The sequence below is a fragment of the Motacilla alba genome, chromosome 21 (genome assembly GCF_015832195.1).
Source record: "Motacilla alba alba isolate MOTALB_02 chromosome 21, Motacilla_alba_V1.0_pri, whole genome shotgun sequence".
Taxonomy (NCBI): Eukaryota; Metazoa; Chordata; class Aves; order Passeriformes; family Motacillidae; genus Motacilla; species Motacilla alba.
In genome coordinates this window covers 2,734,238-2,750,939 of record NC_052036.1, presented here as the reverse complement: position 1 = coordinate 2,750,939, position 16,702 = coordinate 2,734,238, and the positions used below count along the sequence as shown (strand labels likewise).

General features: G+C 50.4%; 2 protein-coding genes across 12 annotated transcripts in view; both read right to left on the bottom strand.

Annotated features, from left to right (window-relative positions):
- Positions 1 to 26: 26 nt before the first annotated feature.
- On the bottom strand, positions 27 to 11,815 carry LOC119710443 (probable glutamate receptor). Of its 2 annotated transcripts, none has more exons than XM_038159480.1 (11): positions 11,552 to 11,815; positions 9,802 to 9,910; positions 8,196 to 8,227; positions 7,146 to 7,205; positions 5,914 to 6,093; positions 4,683 to 4,909; positions 4,309 to 4,406; positions 3,600 to 3,817; positions 2,870 to 3,095; positions 2,186 to 2,433; positions 27 to 1,453 (listed from the first exon to the last, which is right to left on the bottom strand). In XM_038159480.1, the coding sequence occupies exons 1-11, from the start codon at positions 11,636 to 11,638 to the stop codon at positions 1,352 to 1,354; spliced, it is 1,587 nt and encodes a 528-aa protein (XP_038015408.1). In that variant the 5' UTR covers positions 11,639 to 11,815; the 3' UTR covers positions 27 to 1,351. The 2 variants fall into 2 exon arrangements, with proteins under 2 accessions (XP_038015408.1, XP_038015406.1); XM_038159478.1 differs by having other exon boundaries at positions 9,802 to 9,913; positions 11,552 to 11,813.
- Positions 11,816 to 13,501: 1,686 nt separating this feature from the next.
- PLCH2 (phospholipase C eta 2) overlaps positions 13,502 to 16,702 on the bottom strand; it is a 76,317-nt gene continuing 73,116 nt past the window's right edge. For 6 of the 10 annotated variants that reach the window (XM_038159467.1, XM_038159471.1, XM_038159470.1 and 3 more), the window contains one exon: positions 13,502 to 16,478. In XM_038159467.1, the coding sequence (XP_038015395.1) occupies positions 14,749 to 16,478 (1,730 nt within the window). In that variant the 3' untranslated portion in view covers positions 13,502 to 14,748. The remainder of the gene's footprint in view (positions 16,479 to 16,702) is intronic. The other 4 variants (XM_038159475.1, XM_038159476.1, XM_038159468.1 and 1 more) reach the window with 3 other exon arrangements.

The following is a 16,702-nucleotide window of genomic DNA, read 5'->3' as shown; positions in this document are numbered from 1 at the left end:
TCGCCTGCTCTGTGCAGCTCAGCTGATGGAAGGGCTGATCCACCTTCTCACCCCACAAACGTTGCTCAGCGACTGAGCCAGGGCTGTTGCAGTCTGAGTTAAGGACCAGCCCTGGTTTCCCAACACCTGGAATTCCTAACCCCTTGCTTGTTCCCATTAGCAGGAGGGACGAGGGAGTCCTGCAGCTGCACTGGATTCCTCCACAGCAGCTGGAAGCTGAGTCTCACGCAGTTCCCCTCCCAGGGAAGGTGCAGTGCTGGATTCAGGATCACCCATTGTTCCCAGCCTGACCCCCCTTGGTTTCTGCTCCCTTCAGCTCTCCCTGCTGGGACTGACAGGGATTGGTGGCTTTGTTCCTGCAGTGCAATTACAGCCATTCCCAAGGAACCCAATTTGTTTTTTCCCTCCTTCAGCTGCGCAGTTCATAAATGGATTTCACCACCAATTTGCCCTAACACTTAATGCCTCAGTCATCCCTGCTCTGAAAGGGAAAACAGCTTAATGAGGAAGGCGTTTAACATGCAGCTGAGAAAACTGTTCCCCTGAACTTCAGCATTGTTTGAGAGCAGGAGAGTGATGCAAAACACCCTCACATCTCCCCTTGCAGGGGGGCTGGGGCTCTGCTGTGTTTGGCTCATCCTCACACTCCTTCCCTGCTCTGGTACTGATGAATTTCCACTGTCAATCCTCAATTCTTGGGCAACAAGAACAAAACATTCTCTCTCAGCCACCAGTGGCCCTTCCCCTGTGCTGGGAAGGGACAAAGGACAAGCCCTGCCTGGCATGTCTTAGCTCAGGTGCTTCCTTGGTGGCAGGGGCTCCCTTTCTGGGGTTTGGGGTGCAGGGAGGGCCTGTTTGGGGTCACACAGCAGCACTGTCAGTTCTGCTCCAGGAATTACCTTCCCAGGGAGCAGCCCCTCCTGCTCAGGCAGGGCAGGGTCAGGCTGTTTATAGCTGCAATGCTTAAGCTGCTGTTCCTGATTGCAAGAGACAGACAAGAGCTTTCATGTTCCACGCCTGTGCCTCACACAGGAATTAGTAGCAGAGGCTTCACATGAACCTGTCCCCAGTCGCTTCCTCCTCCAGGCCTCCATGGACTTACAGGGTGAACTTCAAACCTAAACATGGATCCACCATCCTGGCCAGCTCTGCTCCAGTTTATCCATTTGTCACAGTTCTACTCTACCCCTCAGCAATTTAAATTCTTGTGCCTGCAGCTCCACCACCACTCCAGAAGTGCTGTGTGTGTGTGTGTAATTAGCAAACTAACACTCTAGACTAGCAGAAAAACATCTTCCTACACTGCTACAGCTCCTAGGACGTGGCACAACCCTAACACAGCAAAACCTCCTCAAGCATTTGCCTTCCCTGACGTCTCCTGGCTTTGTCTGGCGGCTCCTTTGATGCGTAGACGAGTGCAGATTTCTTCCGTGAAAACAGAGCAACAAGATTTCTGCAAGAGAGAGAGAGAGAAGGCTGGGGGTGGGTTGTGCTGTGGATCCATCTTTTCCACGTGCACACTGGGAGGGCTGGAGAGCAGGAGCACCAAGGAGCACGCTGGGACACTGGTGCAGCTTCACTGTGCGTGTGTTTTCCTTGTCTAATGACTAAAGAACAGCCACCAGGGGAATAAACTCATTAAGGATCATTTACTGTCCTCGAACAGCCATGGCAGTGGAATGCAGGTTGGCTGCCTTGGGAGTTCAGGGAATGTTACTTTTTTTTTTTTTTGGCAGGGGGAAAGGGGTGCTAGGGGTTGATTTTATTTCTATATATCATATTTATGCTGTTCAGGCTACAAACCCATCCCACAGCCCAAGCTGTGAAATTTTGGCACTTTAACTGCACAGCCTCCCCTCACCCCTGCCCCACTGCACAGCTTTCCTTAGAAAAACAAGCTCAGGGTGGAAATGCTGGTGCAGGAGGGACACGGGGAGGCAGGACAGGAGCTGGGGCCCACCTTGGAGAAGACACAGGGAGGCAGGACAAGGTGCAGGGCCCACCTTGGTGGAAGGAGGGATACAGGAGACAGGACAGGATTAAATGCAGGAGCCAGGGCCCACCTTGGTGGCAGGAGGGACACAGGGATGCAGGATGAGGCTCGGAGCAGGAGCCAGGGCCCACCTTGGTGGCAGGAAGGACACAGGGATGCAGGATGGGGCTCGGAGCAGGAGCCAGGGCCCACCTTGGCGTGCGCGGCCGCGCGGCGGCTGCTGCTGGAGAGCTCGGCCAGGGCGGCGAGGATGCCGAGGGCGAGGCCGATGCCCAGGGTGAGGAAGAGCCCCCCCAGGGCCGGCGGCTCCAGGGGCCCCCAGCGGTCCCGGCTCTGGCGCAGGCAGCTGCTCTCCCACCACTTGTTCCTCAGGTAGTCCAGGTCGCCCGACTCGCGCAGCTTGAGCACGGCGATGGACAGAGGCTTGGTCCAGGGGGATGCTGGGAGAGAGAGGAGAGAGGGGAGGATGGGAGAGCTCCCAGCCGTGGTTTAGTTAAACATTGCTAGAGGGGTCAGAGGTGCCGCCGAACACAGCCCTGCCTGCCAAAGGCTTCTCCTGGCTAACAACGATCCTGCCCGGGCCACAGAGGGGTGGTTACACCTGTGGGATAAGGGCAGAGCAAAGGTGCTTTGGGAAGAACGTGAGCAGACTGTCCCCTGCTCGTTGCATTAGGGGATGTGCGTTCCTGGGGCCAAGGACAGCAGGAGATGGAGTATTTGTGGATTAGAGTCCAAAGTGAGAGCCCGTGTTAATTCCCCGCAGAGCAGCGACCCCGCCATGCAGCGTGCTCAGCCTGGTCACCCTGACAGCAGTGGTGGCTCTGGCCCGTTGCTGTGCCAGGGAGGGGAGGGGCAGCAGAGGGGACAGGGACTCACCCTGGCTGGTGGCGATGCCGAAGCCGCGGGCCCCGATGACCTCGGGGGCCCTGATGAGGTTGCAGTGCCGGGCGGCCGCCAGGTCCTGCGAGATGGACTCGCCGATGAAGGCGTAGTTGGAGTCCATCACGCGCTGCACGGCCTCCTGGTAGGTCTTGACCAGAACGTGCTCCCTCCTCTTCTCCATGTACTCGTAGATCATCTGGTGGATGGGGTTCTTGGAGTTCTGCAGCCCAGAAATCCAAGTGTCAAACTCAAATGTCAAACCCAAGTGTCAAACTCAAGGGTGAGACAACCACCAAAAAAATTACAATCTGCCTGTATGTGCAAGGGCTGTACAACAGTTTGGAGAAGAAGAGCACTTGAACCATGTGTGAACCCCTGCAAGCACAGATTGTCCCCAACACTGGGGACAAACATCACACAGGGGTACAAGTGTCACAGAGGGCACCTGCTGCACCTGAGGTACACAAGGGCAGCCCCTGAAGGGTAGAGAGATTTTTAAAGGAGAACTCAGAATAAAAATAAGAATTCTGTGCCTGCTTTCCTGTGAGAAGAGGTGGAGGAAGGGCTGAACAGAACAATAATTGTATTATTTGAAGTATTCCAGGAAAACTGAGGGAACAGTGACGAGGGTGTTGTAGGGGTTATAAGGCCTGAGCTGTGAGACTCAGCCCCAGCCCAGCAGTCCTACAGCCCCTGGGTGTGGGCACAAGGAGATTCTCTGCACCTTGAAGTAGTAGAACGTTGAGGAGCCCTCCAGTGTCCCAAACTCCAGATTCCTTTGCTTGACCAGGTCCTCGAAGGTCTGGATGGGGAGCTGCTCGCTGCCGGAGCTCAGCAGGGCCGTGAAGTTGGCGATGTAGGCGGCCAGCAGGGCCAGGGTGAAGAGCCACCAGACCACAGCAATGACCCTCACCGACAGTGCCTGGGGCCTGGGGGTGGCACCTGCACCACAGGGAGCCAATAAATCTCCATAAATCACACAGGAGGGCATGTGGGGCCAGAGACACACCAAGAACTGCAGATCCACCAGCCCGAGTTCCAGACTTCCCTTTAAATCAAGGCAAACTGCAGACCCTGCCCTGCAGCTACACAGAGCCTGAGCCTGGAGGGCCCCTCTGTGCTGCTCTGGGCAGGGCTGGAGCAGCAGCAGTGGCACAAAGCTGCACGAACAGCTCCTCTGTACCAAGCAGCCCTGCCTGCCCAGCTGGGCATTACTCAGGCAATGGTTACCCTGAGCAGAAAATGCTCCCCAGCCGGAGTCAACCTGTACAAGCCCAGCAGGTCTGTACCCACACCTTCCCAAACTGGTTTAGTGCTCCAAGTGTCCCTGCTAAGACACCTTTTCCCCCCAGTGTCACAGAAGGAGCTGGTGCACTATCACCTTAAAAACCCCGCTGCTCCCAGAGCTGCCCTGGTGCATCCTGCCAGCTCACCTTGCAGGGCCAGGGCTCCTGCTCCAAACCAGAGGCTGTTCAGGAACGTGAAGTGGTTCTCTTCATTCTTTGGCTCGTTCCATTCACAGGGGCTCAGCCTGTGGGAAAATGACAGGATAAAACCAGACATTCAGAGGGAAAAAAATAAAAATAATCCCATCAAGAGATCTGGTGTTCCTCACAGGGAGATCCCACTCATAATGCTGGCTTAATCTGACAGGGTTTAAGCTTTCTTAACCATTGTACCAGAGCTGTACAGGAGGTTTCTCAGAGCAAAAGGCTCCCTCGGAATAAGGGAGCCCCCCTTTCCAATCTCTTCATAGGTGAGAAAGGCTCTGACTGGAACACAATCTGTGAAACAAATGCATTTGTACCTGGCAACAAGGAAGAGGCAGAAGCAGGTGAGCAGGTAAGCAAATAAAAGAGCTGTCCAGGTCTCCTTGCTGAAAGGAGCCAGGAAGTGGAAGAATGACATGTCCTGGGAGGCCGTGTCCTTGCGGAGCAGGATCCCGATGCCAGTCTGCAGGAAGGGCGTGGTGAAGGACACCACCTCTTCCCTGGCTGAAGTGACAGTCAGTGGAGCCACTGCAATGTCAGCTTCCTGCCAAGGAGATAAAAACAATCAGCCACCAGCCCAGGGAACACTTCTGTCCCTCAAACATTTCTGTCCCTCAAGCAGGTGCTTCCCTGGTTGAGTGGGTGGGTGCTCCACTATTACAGAGCTCCATTATTAAATTTAGAACTTCCTTTTATTTTATTTAAAATACTTTTTTGTAACTTAGAGAGTTATTTTAGACAAGGCATAATACACAAACCATTATTCTATTCGTCCTTACTTTTCTACTTCTTATAAAATTTTTCTACTGACAAATCTTAGTTACAGCTTAGCTCTAGTCAGAGCTCTACTGTCTCCAAAGCCTGCCTTTTGCAGCTTTCCCAAAAGCCCCTAATTTTAAAGATTCCCACAGAAATGGCATCACATCTCCAGGTCAACAGCCTTGGGACGTGAGCCCCAAGGAACAGGACAGGTTTCCCATGGGAATCACTGGAGTGGAGTTCCACGCAGTGGAGCCATTCACAGTGAGGTGCTGGCTGGGATCTGGGTTCCTTCTGCAGCAGGAGCTGGGCTGGGTTCACCCACCCAGGGGAAAAGGCTGCTCCTGTCTGACTCTGGCTGAGGGCCAGGCACAGACTGAGCTCAGAGGGGCAAAGAGCTTTAGGTGAAGTGTTCCCCACGGGGGACAGAACATCAGCCACGGGGACTGCACCCGACGGGCTGAAATGCGTATGAAGAGCCCGGGCATTGCCAAGCTGACTGAAATGAGTCCCACCCAGGGGTTAAACTCAGGGCAGCTTTTGCCAAGGTGCACAGAGAAGCACTGAGGCAGACAAGTGGAGCCCTGGGAGTGCCTGGCTGTAGCAGGACTTTCCTGCTGTGGTTGGGCCTCCTTCTATTTCCATCCCTGTCGGCCAAACCCAACTCCAAGCCTTGCTGCTCATCCCTCTCCTCTCCAGGCAGCACAACCCCGAGTTCCTCCATCCCTAAGGAAGCCCAGGAGCTGCTCCTGTCCCTGCGGGGTGGCTCGGGAGCAGGCTGGGCCTTACCCTCCTGAGGATCTCCCCGATCATGCCGCTCCAGTTGCCGCCGGCCGCCACGGCGCCGTACTGGCCGTCGCCCACCACCCTGACGCGGTACTGGAAGCGCAGCATCCCCGCCAGGGCTGCCAGCAGCTCCATGCAGTACCCCTCCAGCTCCGCTCCCCTCACCATCACGTAGGGATCCTCCTGGAGGGAGGGACACACACCCAGCTCAGCCCAGGGGGGTTAAACCCGGCCTTGGCAAACCCGCCCCGTTATTCCTCTCCATTTCTTTTTTTTCCCTTCTTTTTTAATTTCTTTTTTTAAATTTTATTTTATTTTATTGATATCAACATTTTCCAGGATTCTTCCCCCCCCCCCCAAAATTCCCGAAGTTTCCCAGCATTCCGGCAGAGCTGGGGGAGGATTTTTTGGGGATTTTGGGTTTTTTTGGAATGTGAAATCCATGGAAATTGGAAATTGGGTTCTCATCACAGCCCCCCCCCCAAAAAATTCCACAATTCCCGAAATTCCTGGAATTCCCAAAAATTCCCGACCCCCCCTTTAGTGCAATTGGGCTCCTGCCACGGTTTTGGGTGGGAAAAGGGGAATTGTCCCAAAAAAAAGTTGGGAATTCTAGGGGGAAAATCACAAAAAATGTTGATGTCAATAAAATTCCTGGTTTCCAGACTGGGAAGATATTCCCTGGAGACATGAACCACCCCCAGGGCAGCTGCGTCCTGCAGGTCACAGGCACCACAGGAATAACTGAAAATCTCTTCTCAGCCTAAAAGCCAAATATTTTCATTTTGGCCCTTCAAAGCCTGAGGTGAGGCACACAAAAGGATCAGAAAATTCACTGCTGCAGCTTCTCCCGCTTCTCTGGAGCGCCTGGTGATGCATTTGGGGGATTTTATCCCTGGGTTTGTCCCTGTGTGACCTTTACATTGCTCCCACTTCAGGGCAGAAACAACGCTCAGGGGACTGAGCCCTTCAGGTGCAGCTCAGCAGAGAGACCTGGCTGTCCCCCCAGAGCACTGACAGAGCCCTGTGCCCCCAGTGACACCCCCCAAATCCTCCCTGTGCCCACTGCAGACAGCTGGCACCTCCACAGCCCTAAGCCAGCCCCCAAAACCCTGCCAGGAGCAGGGACACCGCTGTCAAAGCCAGCCCAAAATCCCTCCTGCACATCAATAAAAATCAATCAAATAAATGCAAAGTGAAGCTGCAGCTGTCCCCTGCCACTGGCACGGCCTTACCAGGATGGTTGTGACAGTCAGGGTTGGAAGTCCCTCTCCTGCTCCCCGGGAGTCCGTGCCCTGCAGAGCAGAAATTGAGGAACAGTTGGATTTCAAAGTGCCAGCATGGCCCCACCAGGCTGGGCCCTCATTTGGGGTGGCCTGGGAGGCGTAGGGGGTTAAACCAGCCCTAAACATGCTGCTGCTGTTTCCTGACTAATTAATAAATCACAGCGTTTCACTTCGTTGCCTGGTGCAAACAAAAATCACGGCAAATGTTGCTGCACATCTTCAGATGGTGCCACAGCCTCCCCGAGAGACCAATTCCTGCTGCAGACAAAAGAATTAGCAGCCAATTAAGGTCTCATTAGAGAGCAATTCCAGGAGACACAGAACAGTTGGAAACCTGAGAGGAGGAGGAGAGGAAAAGTGGATTCATTTCTGCGAGTTGAGGATACATCTTTCAATTCTACAGTCACCCACTCAGAGGATTCCTCATCAAAGCCACTGCAGGGCAATTGTAGCTTTTTCTAGTGAAGTGTCAAATTCTGTGAGGTTTGTTGGTCTTGAATGTATCTGCTTATTGGAAAATTACAGGGTGATTTTTCTAGACAGAGAGAGGATGCGTGTATGTGTGTGTGAATATATAAATACATAAATACGCAGTACAAAACGTGCCAAAGAAACCTCAGTCCTTCCAGGAGCCAAAGGATCTGGGTTTCATTCTCTCTGTGCAATGGAAGGGTTTGAGGGATGAGCTTTGAGTGGAGAGCTGTGATCACAAGTTCCCCAGCTCTACCAGCCATGAAGACAGGGGTACTGGCAGGTTCTTCCTTGGGGCACAACTGAATTTTGAGCTCTGGTCAAAAAATTCAGTCAAAAAAACCCTCACAAAAACAAACAAAGGAAGACAGCACAGAGACACAGCCAGCCATGAACAGTGTACTTAAAATAATAACTCTTCAGAGATGAAAATATTTTACATTCTGATCACTATTTCTGAATTTAATATGTCAAATCATCTGCCCTATGCCTTCGTTAGTGGCTCTGCACGGATGAACTCAGACATACCTTACTCACAGCATCATCATTCCTCCCAGCTCCTGCAAAAACACAACAAAATCAGATTTGTGTGAGGCTTGTATTCACAGCTCCTCATTCCACAGTGCACTGAAATAATCAGAACGATCACACTCCCAAACTCCCTTTGTTTCCTCCCCCAGGGCACAAAAAAAGGCAGAGACAGCAGAGAGGGGCTGCAGGAGGTTCTAATGTCACTTTATGATGTCACTTGATGTCCCTCACCCTCTGAGGGACTCCTGCACAGCCATCCCTGAGGAGGGGCAGCGCCAGCTCTTGCTCCTCACACAGCCCAGACCTTCCCCCTTTCCTGCCAAGCCCCTTCTTCCCCCGAGGAGAAGCCAAAAGTTCCTCACCCCCCACTTCCCACACACTGGTTTTTTCTTACTTTTCCTTTCCCCTGCTGCTGGCAGGTTCTGCATCTCAGATGCAGAATCAAAAGCACAATTTTGTCACTATTTTGCTCACTAATTGCCCAGGATGATTTTTCTAGAGTCTGCTTAGCATTGCTCCTTGGACTCAGAGAATTCACGGCACAAAAGCCAAAAATCCCTCAAGATAAACCAAAAAATGCAGAGTGTTTTCACTCTTTCAAGCAAAAGCTGTGAGTTTTTCTCTAAATATAACAGCATATTCATTCATTATGTATTTATTTTTCCTTCTTTGAGGTTGCATTTTCTGGCCTTGTGCTGAACTCCACATTATTGTAAAACAAAACCTGTTTTTTCCTTCTCCACTACAGTTCTCCATGGGGGCTGGAAATCTCCACAAAGGAGTTCTCTTGTCTCCCTTTAGAAACCCTTTAAAGCCAGCAGCAGCTTTTGGAGGCCCCGTGGGGTTCCTTGGAAGGCAGCAGAGCCTTCTGAGGGCTCCAGCTCCCGGCTCAAAGCCCCTTTGTGAGCCCTCCTGAAAGGCCCAGGGGCGATGGGGCTGCAGCACCAACCCCAGGTCATGGCAGTGACACTGCCCAGCATCGAGGCTTCTGCTGGGAATCCTCCTGGAAATCCTAGGAATCCTCCTGGGAAGCTGCAGCAGCACAGGAGAAGGGGAAGGGTTCATCCCTCCCTTCCCCATAGGTTGGTGGTGGCAGGAAGAGACTGTGGCTGTAAAAAAAAAATCAGCTTTTTCTTTGCTGCTGCTACCCTGGGCTTGCCCAGCCTTCCAAAGGGAGGCTCCTGCTGGGCTCCTGGGGAAAAGGCTCCTGCACTGGTCAGGACTGGCCACCTCCCCTCACTTTTCTTGCCCATCCTCAGCACACCTTGCTGCAGCTCAAGGGACTCACAGAAGTGCAGCTTTAACCACGATCACCACATCCAAACCCACCTTTTTTTCATCTTCCCCCATCTCTGTCATCTGGTTTTCAACTGTAGCAGCAAAGACACTTGGGGACATCAAAGACACTTGGTGGCAGCTCTCACAAAGTCCCAGCCACCAGCTGAGCCCTGGGGAGTCTCTTAATAACCCGTTTGAAAGCAAATTCTGAGATGAGGACAAAATCCTGCAAGCACTGGCAGGTAAAAACTGAAGGAATGAATGATCTAAAGAAGAACAAAAGCAGCTTTGGGCGCAGCCAACACTTCTGGATCCTTTTCCTCACCTGCCTGGCTTGATTCCCTCAGGAGCAGCACGGCTGTGAGCACACAGATTGTGAAGTGAAGACCTTTATCCATTGGAGCAGAAATTCCTGCTGCTCTACAGGAACCTTCCTGCTGGAGGTGAAAGGCAAGCAGTTAAACCTGGTCCTACAGCTCCTCATCACTGGCTGAGAGCACTTTGTCCTGGATTTTCTGCTCCTTTTTCTGTAGAGCCACAATTCCAAGCAAGGTCTCCAGCTGAAAACAGTCACTGCTGAGCTCAGCCAGAACAAATACTAAAGAAAGGCTCTGGTGAAGTCCCCACTGCAGCAAAAAGGATGTGACAAGCCTAAAAAAAGAGCATTTACCCCCTGGTGGTTCTCTCCCTGTGGGTTTCCCCCTAGGGAAAGGGCAGGAGAGGAAGCAGCAGCAATATTTTTAATGGTATTTGTTGTCCAACAAGGTACAGGACACCATTACACCAGAAATGAGAAAAAATAAATTAAAAATGCCCAAGAAAACGTACCATTTATGAGAGTGTGTAGGCAAAAATACACTACCCATGGCATTACTTGTGCCTGACTGATGCTCAGAAAGCACTGGATTTAGTGATCTTACCTCATCAGCTTTTAGGAAATTTCCCAATCCTGCATCCCATGAAAACCCTTAGCATTACAGCTCAGCACTTTCCCTCATTCATTTTCCCTAATGAGAGAAATAACTCAAACCTCCACAGAAGGCTCTTCCCGGGTTAAATTTCAATGCTGATTTTGTTGTTGCTGCTGTTAAAATATTATTATAAAATTATTATAATAAATATAAATAAAATATATTCTTATAAAATATTAAAATGTTAAAATATTCTGCCAAATGGGAAAATGCTGATCCCTGTGAAAGGATCCCAGAGGAGAGGGCTGAGATCTGAGCTGTACATCAGCCAACACTTGTGGGAAATGGATTTGTAAGGAATTCTCAAAACCTGATAGAAAGCTTGTACAGTCTTTTACATCTGTATGCAAATACTGAGATAAGGTGTGCTGATTTAGGAAGGCCATGGAATAGAGATGAAATTGTTGAGAGAGAGATTGAACTAGAAACAAGCTTCGACAAGTTTCAACATAATGGCCTTGCAAAAAGACCAGATATTTTAGAGAGTTAGAGCTGTGAAAGATGCATTGTATTGTAACCAGGAAACAGGTTGGCTTCTGATGGAATGGAGTTGAGTTTTACATCTCTTGTGTCTCACAAGAGACTGATAATGGAATAAAAACTTTTAAAACGCCTCTCAGTTGCCCCATCTCTGCAAAAGCTGAGAAAACCAACAAACACTGACTTTATCCTACAACTACTTTTTAGACAAAGTAGTTGCTGCTCTCTGCTCTTGGCTGCTGCCAGAGCAGCACAAAAACTGAGCAGCTGCATCAACCACGGGGAAAAAGAAAAGGAAAATAAACAGCAGCCTTCAGGCTGAGCCAGGGAGGAGCTGTGTTTTCCTGGTAGGTTTAGCCCCTAAATTCCCGTTCCTTTTCCCTTACAATTTGGTGCATGCAACAAAATCATCTTTGTTTCAAGTGGCCTCCTCTAAAAAAACCCTAAACTGATCAGAGCTGGTGTTACTGGCATCACCTTGAACAGAAAGTTGTTAAACACGCTGCTTATCTAAGAGCACAGAGAGGGTGCAAATGTGGTTAAAAAGCTAGGAAAGAGCCGCTGGCAGCCGGCTTTGCCCCTTGCCAGAAGCAGAGCACGAATTGAAGGGAGTTTCTCACTTACAGCGACTCCCTTGGGCCGTCTGTCCGTCCGTGCGGGAGCTGCTCGGGATGCCCGGCACAGGAATGAGGATCCCGCAGGTTTGGGCATCCCGTGCGGCGTTAAATACCCGGGAGAGGAGGAGGAGGAGGAAGAGGAGGAGGAGTGGCCTCTAAACGTGCCAGCCGGACCAGGGGACACCTGGGGCTTGGGGGAAGGAGCAGACCACACCAAGGGACAGCCTCTGGAAGCAGCTCGGTGCAGCAGCGGCTGGATGCTGCATCAGGACTCACGAAATTCTCTCACTGGCCTGTGGTGTTGCTGTAAAATTCCTCCCTCTGGAGCTCTCCCCAGCAGCTGTGCCCGTTTTCCTGCCTGTTGATCACACAGACAAAATCAGCTTTGAAGGACACAACTGAATGTTCATTATCAGTGCTCGTGAAGGCCAAGCTGGAGGAATGCAGACCATGAATCTCACACCCAGCCATGTCCAATACACTGCTTGTGATCTGGAGACTTTGGATTTCAGATCTTCATTTAATGAACTGAAATGCACAGCCTGGAGTCTCAGGATGCACAGGAAGGGCAGAAGAATGAAGAGCAAATCTGTGACCTTCTGCTGACTTAAATATTAAATGCTGGAATAAATTCCACCTCTAGGAATAAATAAATACATGATGAATGGTTGGTCTTATGTAGTGTCACAAGCTGTAAAAGTGGTTGCTACAAATTTGGAAGCAAGAGGGCAAATTTCACATGTAGCCTAATGATTGAAATCCAGACACTGTTGGTTAAAATTCTGAACAAAGGTAAATGTTTTAAAGCGCCCCATGATGCTGCCTCCTGTGAGGTGCATTAATTTAACAAGTATTGCTTAATCAATTAAAGATGAAAATAATCTGATTGTGAGACTTAGTCTCTGAGAAGACACAAATAGGCCTTTTAAACATTAACTTTCCAAAGTTGTCAAGTTGCATGTACTTGACATTAAAGCTGCAAAAGCATTAAAGTTACAAAAGCAGCGACTCCCTGCAGCTTTTCAGCCTGAAATTAAAGTATTACATGAATGATTTTTCATCCAGAGAATGTTAATGACATTTGCTTTGTGCTGGGACACAATGGGAGGCTCCTCTTGGCAGATCACACGTTCTGCTGCAGCTTCACCTCCTTCCCTTCAGAGCCTGCAGTGATGCTGTGGGGTCACCTCAGTGCACATCCCAAAGCTGCCCTGGGATCTGAGTCCTGCAGACAAGCTGGGCAGATCTGAGCCAGCCTGGAAAAATGAGGGAATATTTTCAGACAAAGCATGCTGAAGAGCATTTGAAAAGATTTAATCAGGAAATTTAACCCCCCCACCCAGCCCCATCACCATATTATGGTGCTAACACAGTCAATGTTACATTTTGGTATCTCAGAATTTAAATTCTTGTGGCCAAGTGATACTAAAATTAGAACCAAGAGCCCCTTCCCAGCTCCACAAGTGACAACCCTTCCAGGAGGAGTGTGAAGGAGGTAAAATGCACTTTCACTGTGCACTTTGCTGGGACAGGAATAGAAGTGATTTGTCAATCAAGCGACAGGTGAAGAGCAAAACTGAGCTGCAGCATTTTCAGCCAGACTTTAAACCCCCTCAGAGATGAAACAGGGCCATCTGTGTTACTCGTACAGCTGCTCCAGGATGGATCAGCTCCTTCTGTCTGTTTGGCTACTAATTCCACCAGTTGCCCCAGGATTTTCATCCTGCCCCAGCCCCTGTGCTGCGTCTCACACCACACAATGTCAGTCTCTGCCAATCCTTGCACGAGTTCTGGAGGACCTGAGAAAATCTGAGTGGGTCTGCACTGGTTGTCCCTCTGAAAAAAGAGTGAAATTAAATGTTATCCACAAAGGAAGCTGGAAAACAAAGCAGATAGAATGAACCATGTTTGTGTATCACAAACCCCAATGTTGGGTTACAGCTAAAGAGTCACCAGCTGGGAGGTTAAATATGTTTATTTTAGTAGTGTAAGGTGGTTTTACAAACAAATTCTTAAATTTTGCAATATACACAAAAGAGTCATTACAAAGGCAAAATATCCTCTCAATAATAGGGACTCTAAGCAGCCTGAAATAAAATTAAACCTCTGTTTCTCTTTAAAATGCATCTCAGTAAACATTCTTCTCCATCACTGATAAAATGTACATCTATAATAAATGACATCATAATTGGGGAGCGGGGGGGACACATGACAACATCCCTAAAAATAAAAAGTAAAAAAAAAGGGGGGAGGAAAAATTATTACTTTGTTTGGGTTGTTATTTAATTCTAAATATGTCCATCTAAAAAATTAAATATATCTTTTTTTTTAAACATATCATTGAAAATTTTGCATGGCAGTGCAATACAGAAATAGTAAAATTCATCCAAAAAGTGCTATGTACAGCAGCATTGTTAAAATACCATAAGAAGGGACAGTGCTGTTTCAAGAACTGACTAACATGCTTTGTAGCCATTTCTGAAGTAAAGTCAGAAGATATTTCTATTTTTAGCCATTCCCTCCTCTCTCCTGTCTCAATTCCCTCAGACAATGCCTTGAGACAAGGAGCAGTCACAGTTCAGGTTCAGGGTGTGCATGTGTACATACATGTGCAGACATATCTTTGCATACACACAGGTGTATATATATAGATATTTATATATATATATAGATATATAAACAGGCTGGGTTTATAAAAGCATTGCTTTGGAACAAGAGAGCTTTTCTTCAAAGAGAAAATATGGATTTTCACTGAAATAAGCAGGTCCACGATGGAAGATGGACTGTATCTACTGCATTATTAATTCACACCCTCAGAGGCCTCAAACTCTTCCAGAAAATAAAATGATTTTAAGTCCAGCCTCCTTACATGGATCCATGATTTGTAAAAGCAAAATTCACCTCAGCTGTCGTTAGCATCACATTTAGCATCAAACATCAAGGTTACTATTGTCAGAAGAATTATTGAAATTAGTAAAGACCAAGAGCAAACTGCAAACGCAAGAAGTGGTCACACACAAAGGAGGCCAAATCGGAGGCTGGGCAAAGCGCAATTAAAAATGAATCCTCATCAGTTCCTCATCAGCTGTGGTATCAAGCACCCTTGGCTGAAGGGAAGGCCAGGAAGCACGGCATGTCTTGGGCCTCTCAGGTGGCTGTGTTTTGCTGTGACAGGAGAGCAGGCAGTGCCCAGCGCTGCCAGGGTCACAGTTTGAGCATGAAGAACACCTCGGTGTCGGCCGCGCAGTCGGGCTGGGCTTTGGGCGAGGCTGCCAGGGCCGTGTGGGCAGTGGGGTCGGTGCAGCCGGCCCTGCCCACGCTGCAGGCGCCCTCGGGGTTGCCCCTCTCCTCGATGGGGCTGCCCCCGAGCTGTGCCCGGCCCTGCAGGCGCTGCCTCTCCTGGGCCTGCCGCGCCCTGTTGGCGATGTAGCGCACGCGGCTCTGGCTGCGCGACGACGAGCGGCGCAGCAGCCCCACGCTCTCGCCCTCCTCCTCCGACTCGCTGGGCTCCAGGCTGATGGGGGAGGTGATATCGTTTTCCTGCTGGAAGGCTGTCAGCTTCTTCAGCTGCTCAGTCAGTTCGTCCCGGGATTTGGCCGAGGGCCGCAGGCTCGAGGAGCGGCGCTGCTCCCGCATGGAGCGGGTGACGAAGCTCCTGCTGATGCTGCGGTATTTGCTTTCAAAAGTGCACACGATGTCGTCAGAGGTAAGGTCCCCGAGGCTTTTGGACTTTGTCTGGTTATTCCCAACCGTGTCATGCGCTTTGGATTTGTTAGAGGACTGCCTGAGAGTCTCCATGTAGAGCCTGCTCCAGGTGTGCCTTCTAGGAATGGACGAGAAGGCGTCCTGAGGGCTCCTGGCCAGGGGCCGGGGGCACAGCTCATCGGCCGGCAGCTGGCCAGACCTCAGGTTGGGGTTGGACTTGCTCTTGCTGACCATCGGCATCTCGTTGCTGCAGGTGGTGGCGGAGCGCGGGCGCATGCCCTTCCTGATGGCCAGGGGCTCCAGGCTGTCCTGGCGGATGCCCAGGTCCGGGAGGCTTTTGCGAGCCAGGCTGGGGAGGGAGAGGTCGATGACGGTGTCGTTGGAGGACATGCTGGACGAGGAGGACATGCTGTCACGGTGGCTGCCGCAGTCCAGCTTGCTCCAGATCCGGTCGTTGACAGTGGCATCAAAGTACACTTCAGCTGCTGGAGACTGGCTGCTCGGAATTTTTATTAAGGCTGAGGAGTCTGACATCTTCAGTCCTTCACTCTTTGCCCTTCTTGCCAACGTGTAAGAGCTTGTCTGAGAAACAGAGACAGGGAGAGCCTGTGCAGGCCGGGCTTCCTGGGGAGAATGTGCCTGTGGGCTGTTATTGGCACTGCTTTGCTGGGGTGGAACAGCTGCTGCACCCGGGTTTTGCCCTTTGGATTCAGAGGTGCTTTTCGTGTCGGCTGATACCTGACCTGGTTGGTTTTGCTTCTGGCAGTTTCCTGCAGGTTGGTCAGCACTGTGATCTGCTGCCTCTACCAGCCTGGCTTTTTGGGGATGTGCTGCTGACCCACCCTGATCTTCAGCCTCACTGCACTGCGTCCAGCCATTTCCTTCTGTGGGACATCCTGCCACGCTTGTCCTCTTACCCTCTGGGGCTACCAAACTTGTGTCGGCTGCTCTTGGCACATCCTGCCCTTGGTCTTCTGCAGCCAGATTGGTTCCTTGTTCTCTGCAGGGTAGGGGCTCTTGAGGCTGGTTGGGTGTGATTCTTCCCTCTGATGGAGCTTCTGTGGAATGGTCAGAGCCAGATCCTTCCTCAGAGTCACTGTAAGGGGTAACGGGCAGGGGGAAGAGAAGGCTGCAGTGATGGCTCTCAGTGGCAAGGACAGGTTCTTCTGTGATCGTTTCTAGGCTGCATAAAGAAGTGACTGACCTCTGCATGGAGAAGTGGCAGACATCTGCTCGGGAGGCATGAAAAGAAAAAGAAAGAAACAAGAAAAACAGAGATACAGGGTTAGTTATCTCTTACAAATTACAGCTGAGCTAAGACTCATTCCTTATGTGTTACCATTTTGTCTTCAAGGTACAAGTTGCTCATGTTAATCATGATTTTAAAAATAACTTTCAAATGCCTGGCCAAAGGCAGCAAAACATTTTTCACATTCAGTTTTAGCTGCACAAA

Bases quoted from the DNA above. Each gene is read 5' to 3' on its own strand.
- LOC119710443 (XM_038159478.1), bottom strand. From the start codon at position 11,638: ATGCCCAAACCTGCGGGATCCTCATTCCTGTGCCGGGCATCCCGAGCA. The intron at 7,206-8,195 runs GTATGTCTGAGT...TCTGCTCTGCAG, and splicing joins ATGATGATGCTGTGAGTAAG to GGCACGGACTCCCGGGGAGC. The intron at 6,094-7,145 runs GTAAGGCCGTGC...CCCTCCCTCCAG, and splicing joins TGACTGTCACAACCATCCTG to GAGGATCCCTACGTGATGGT.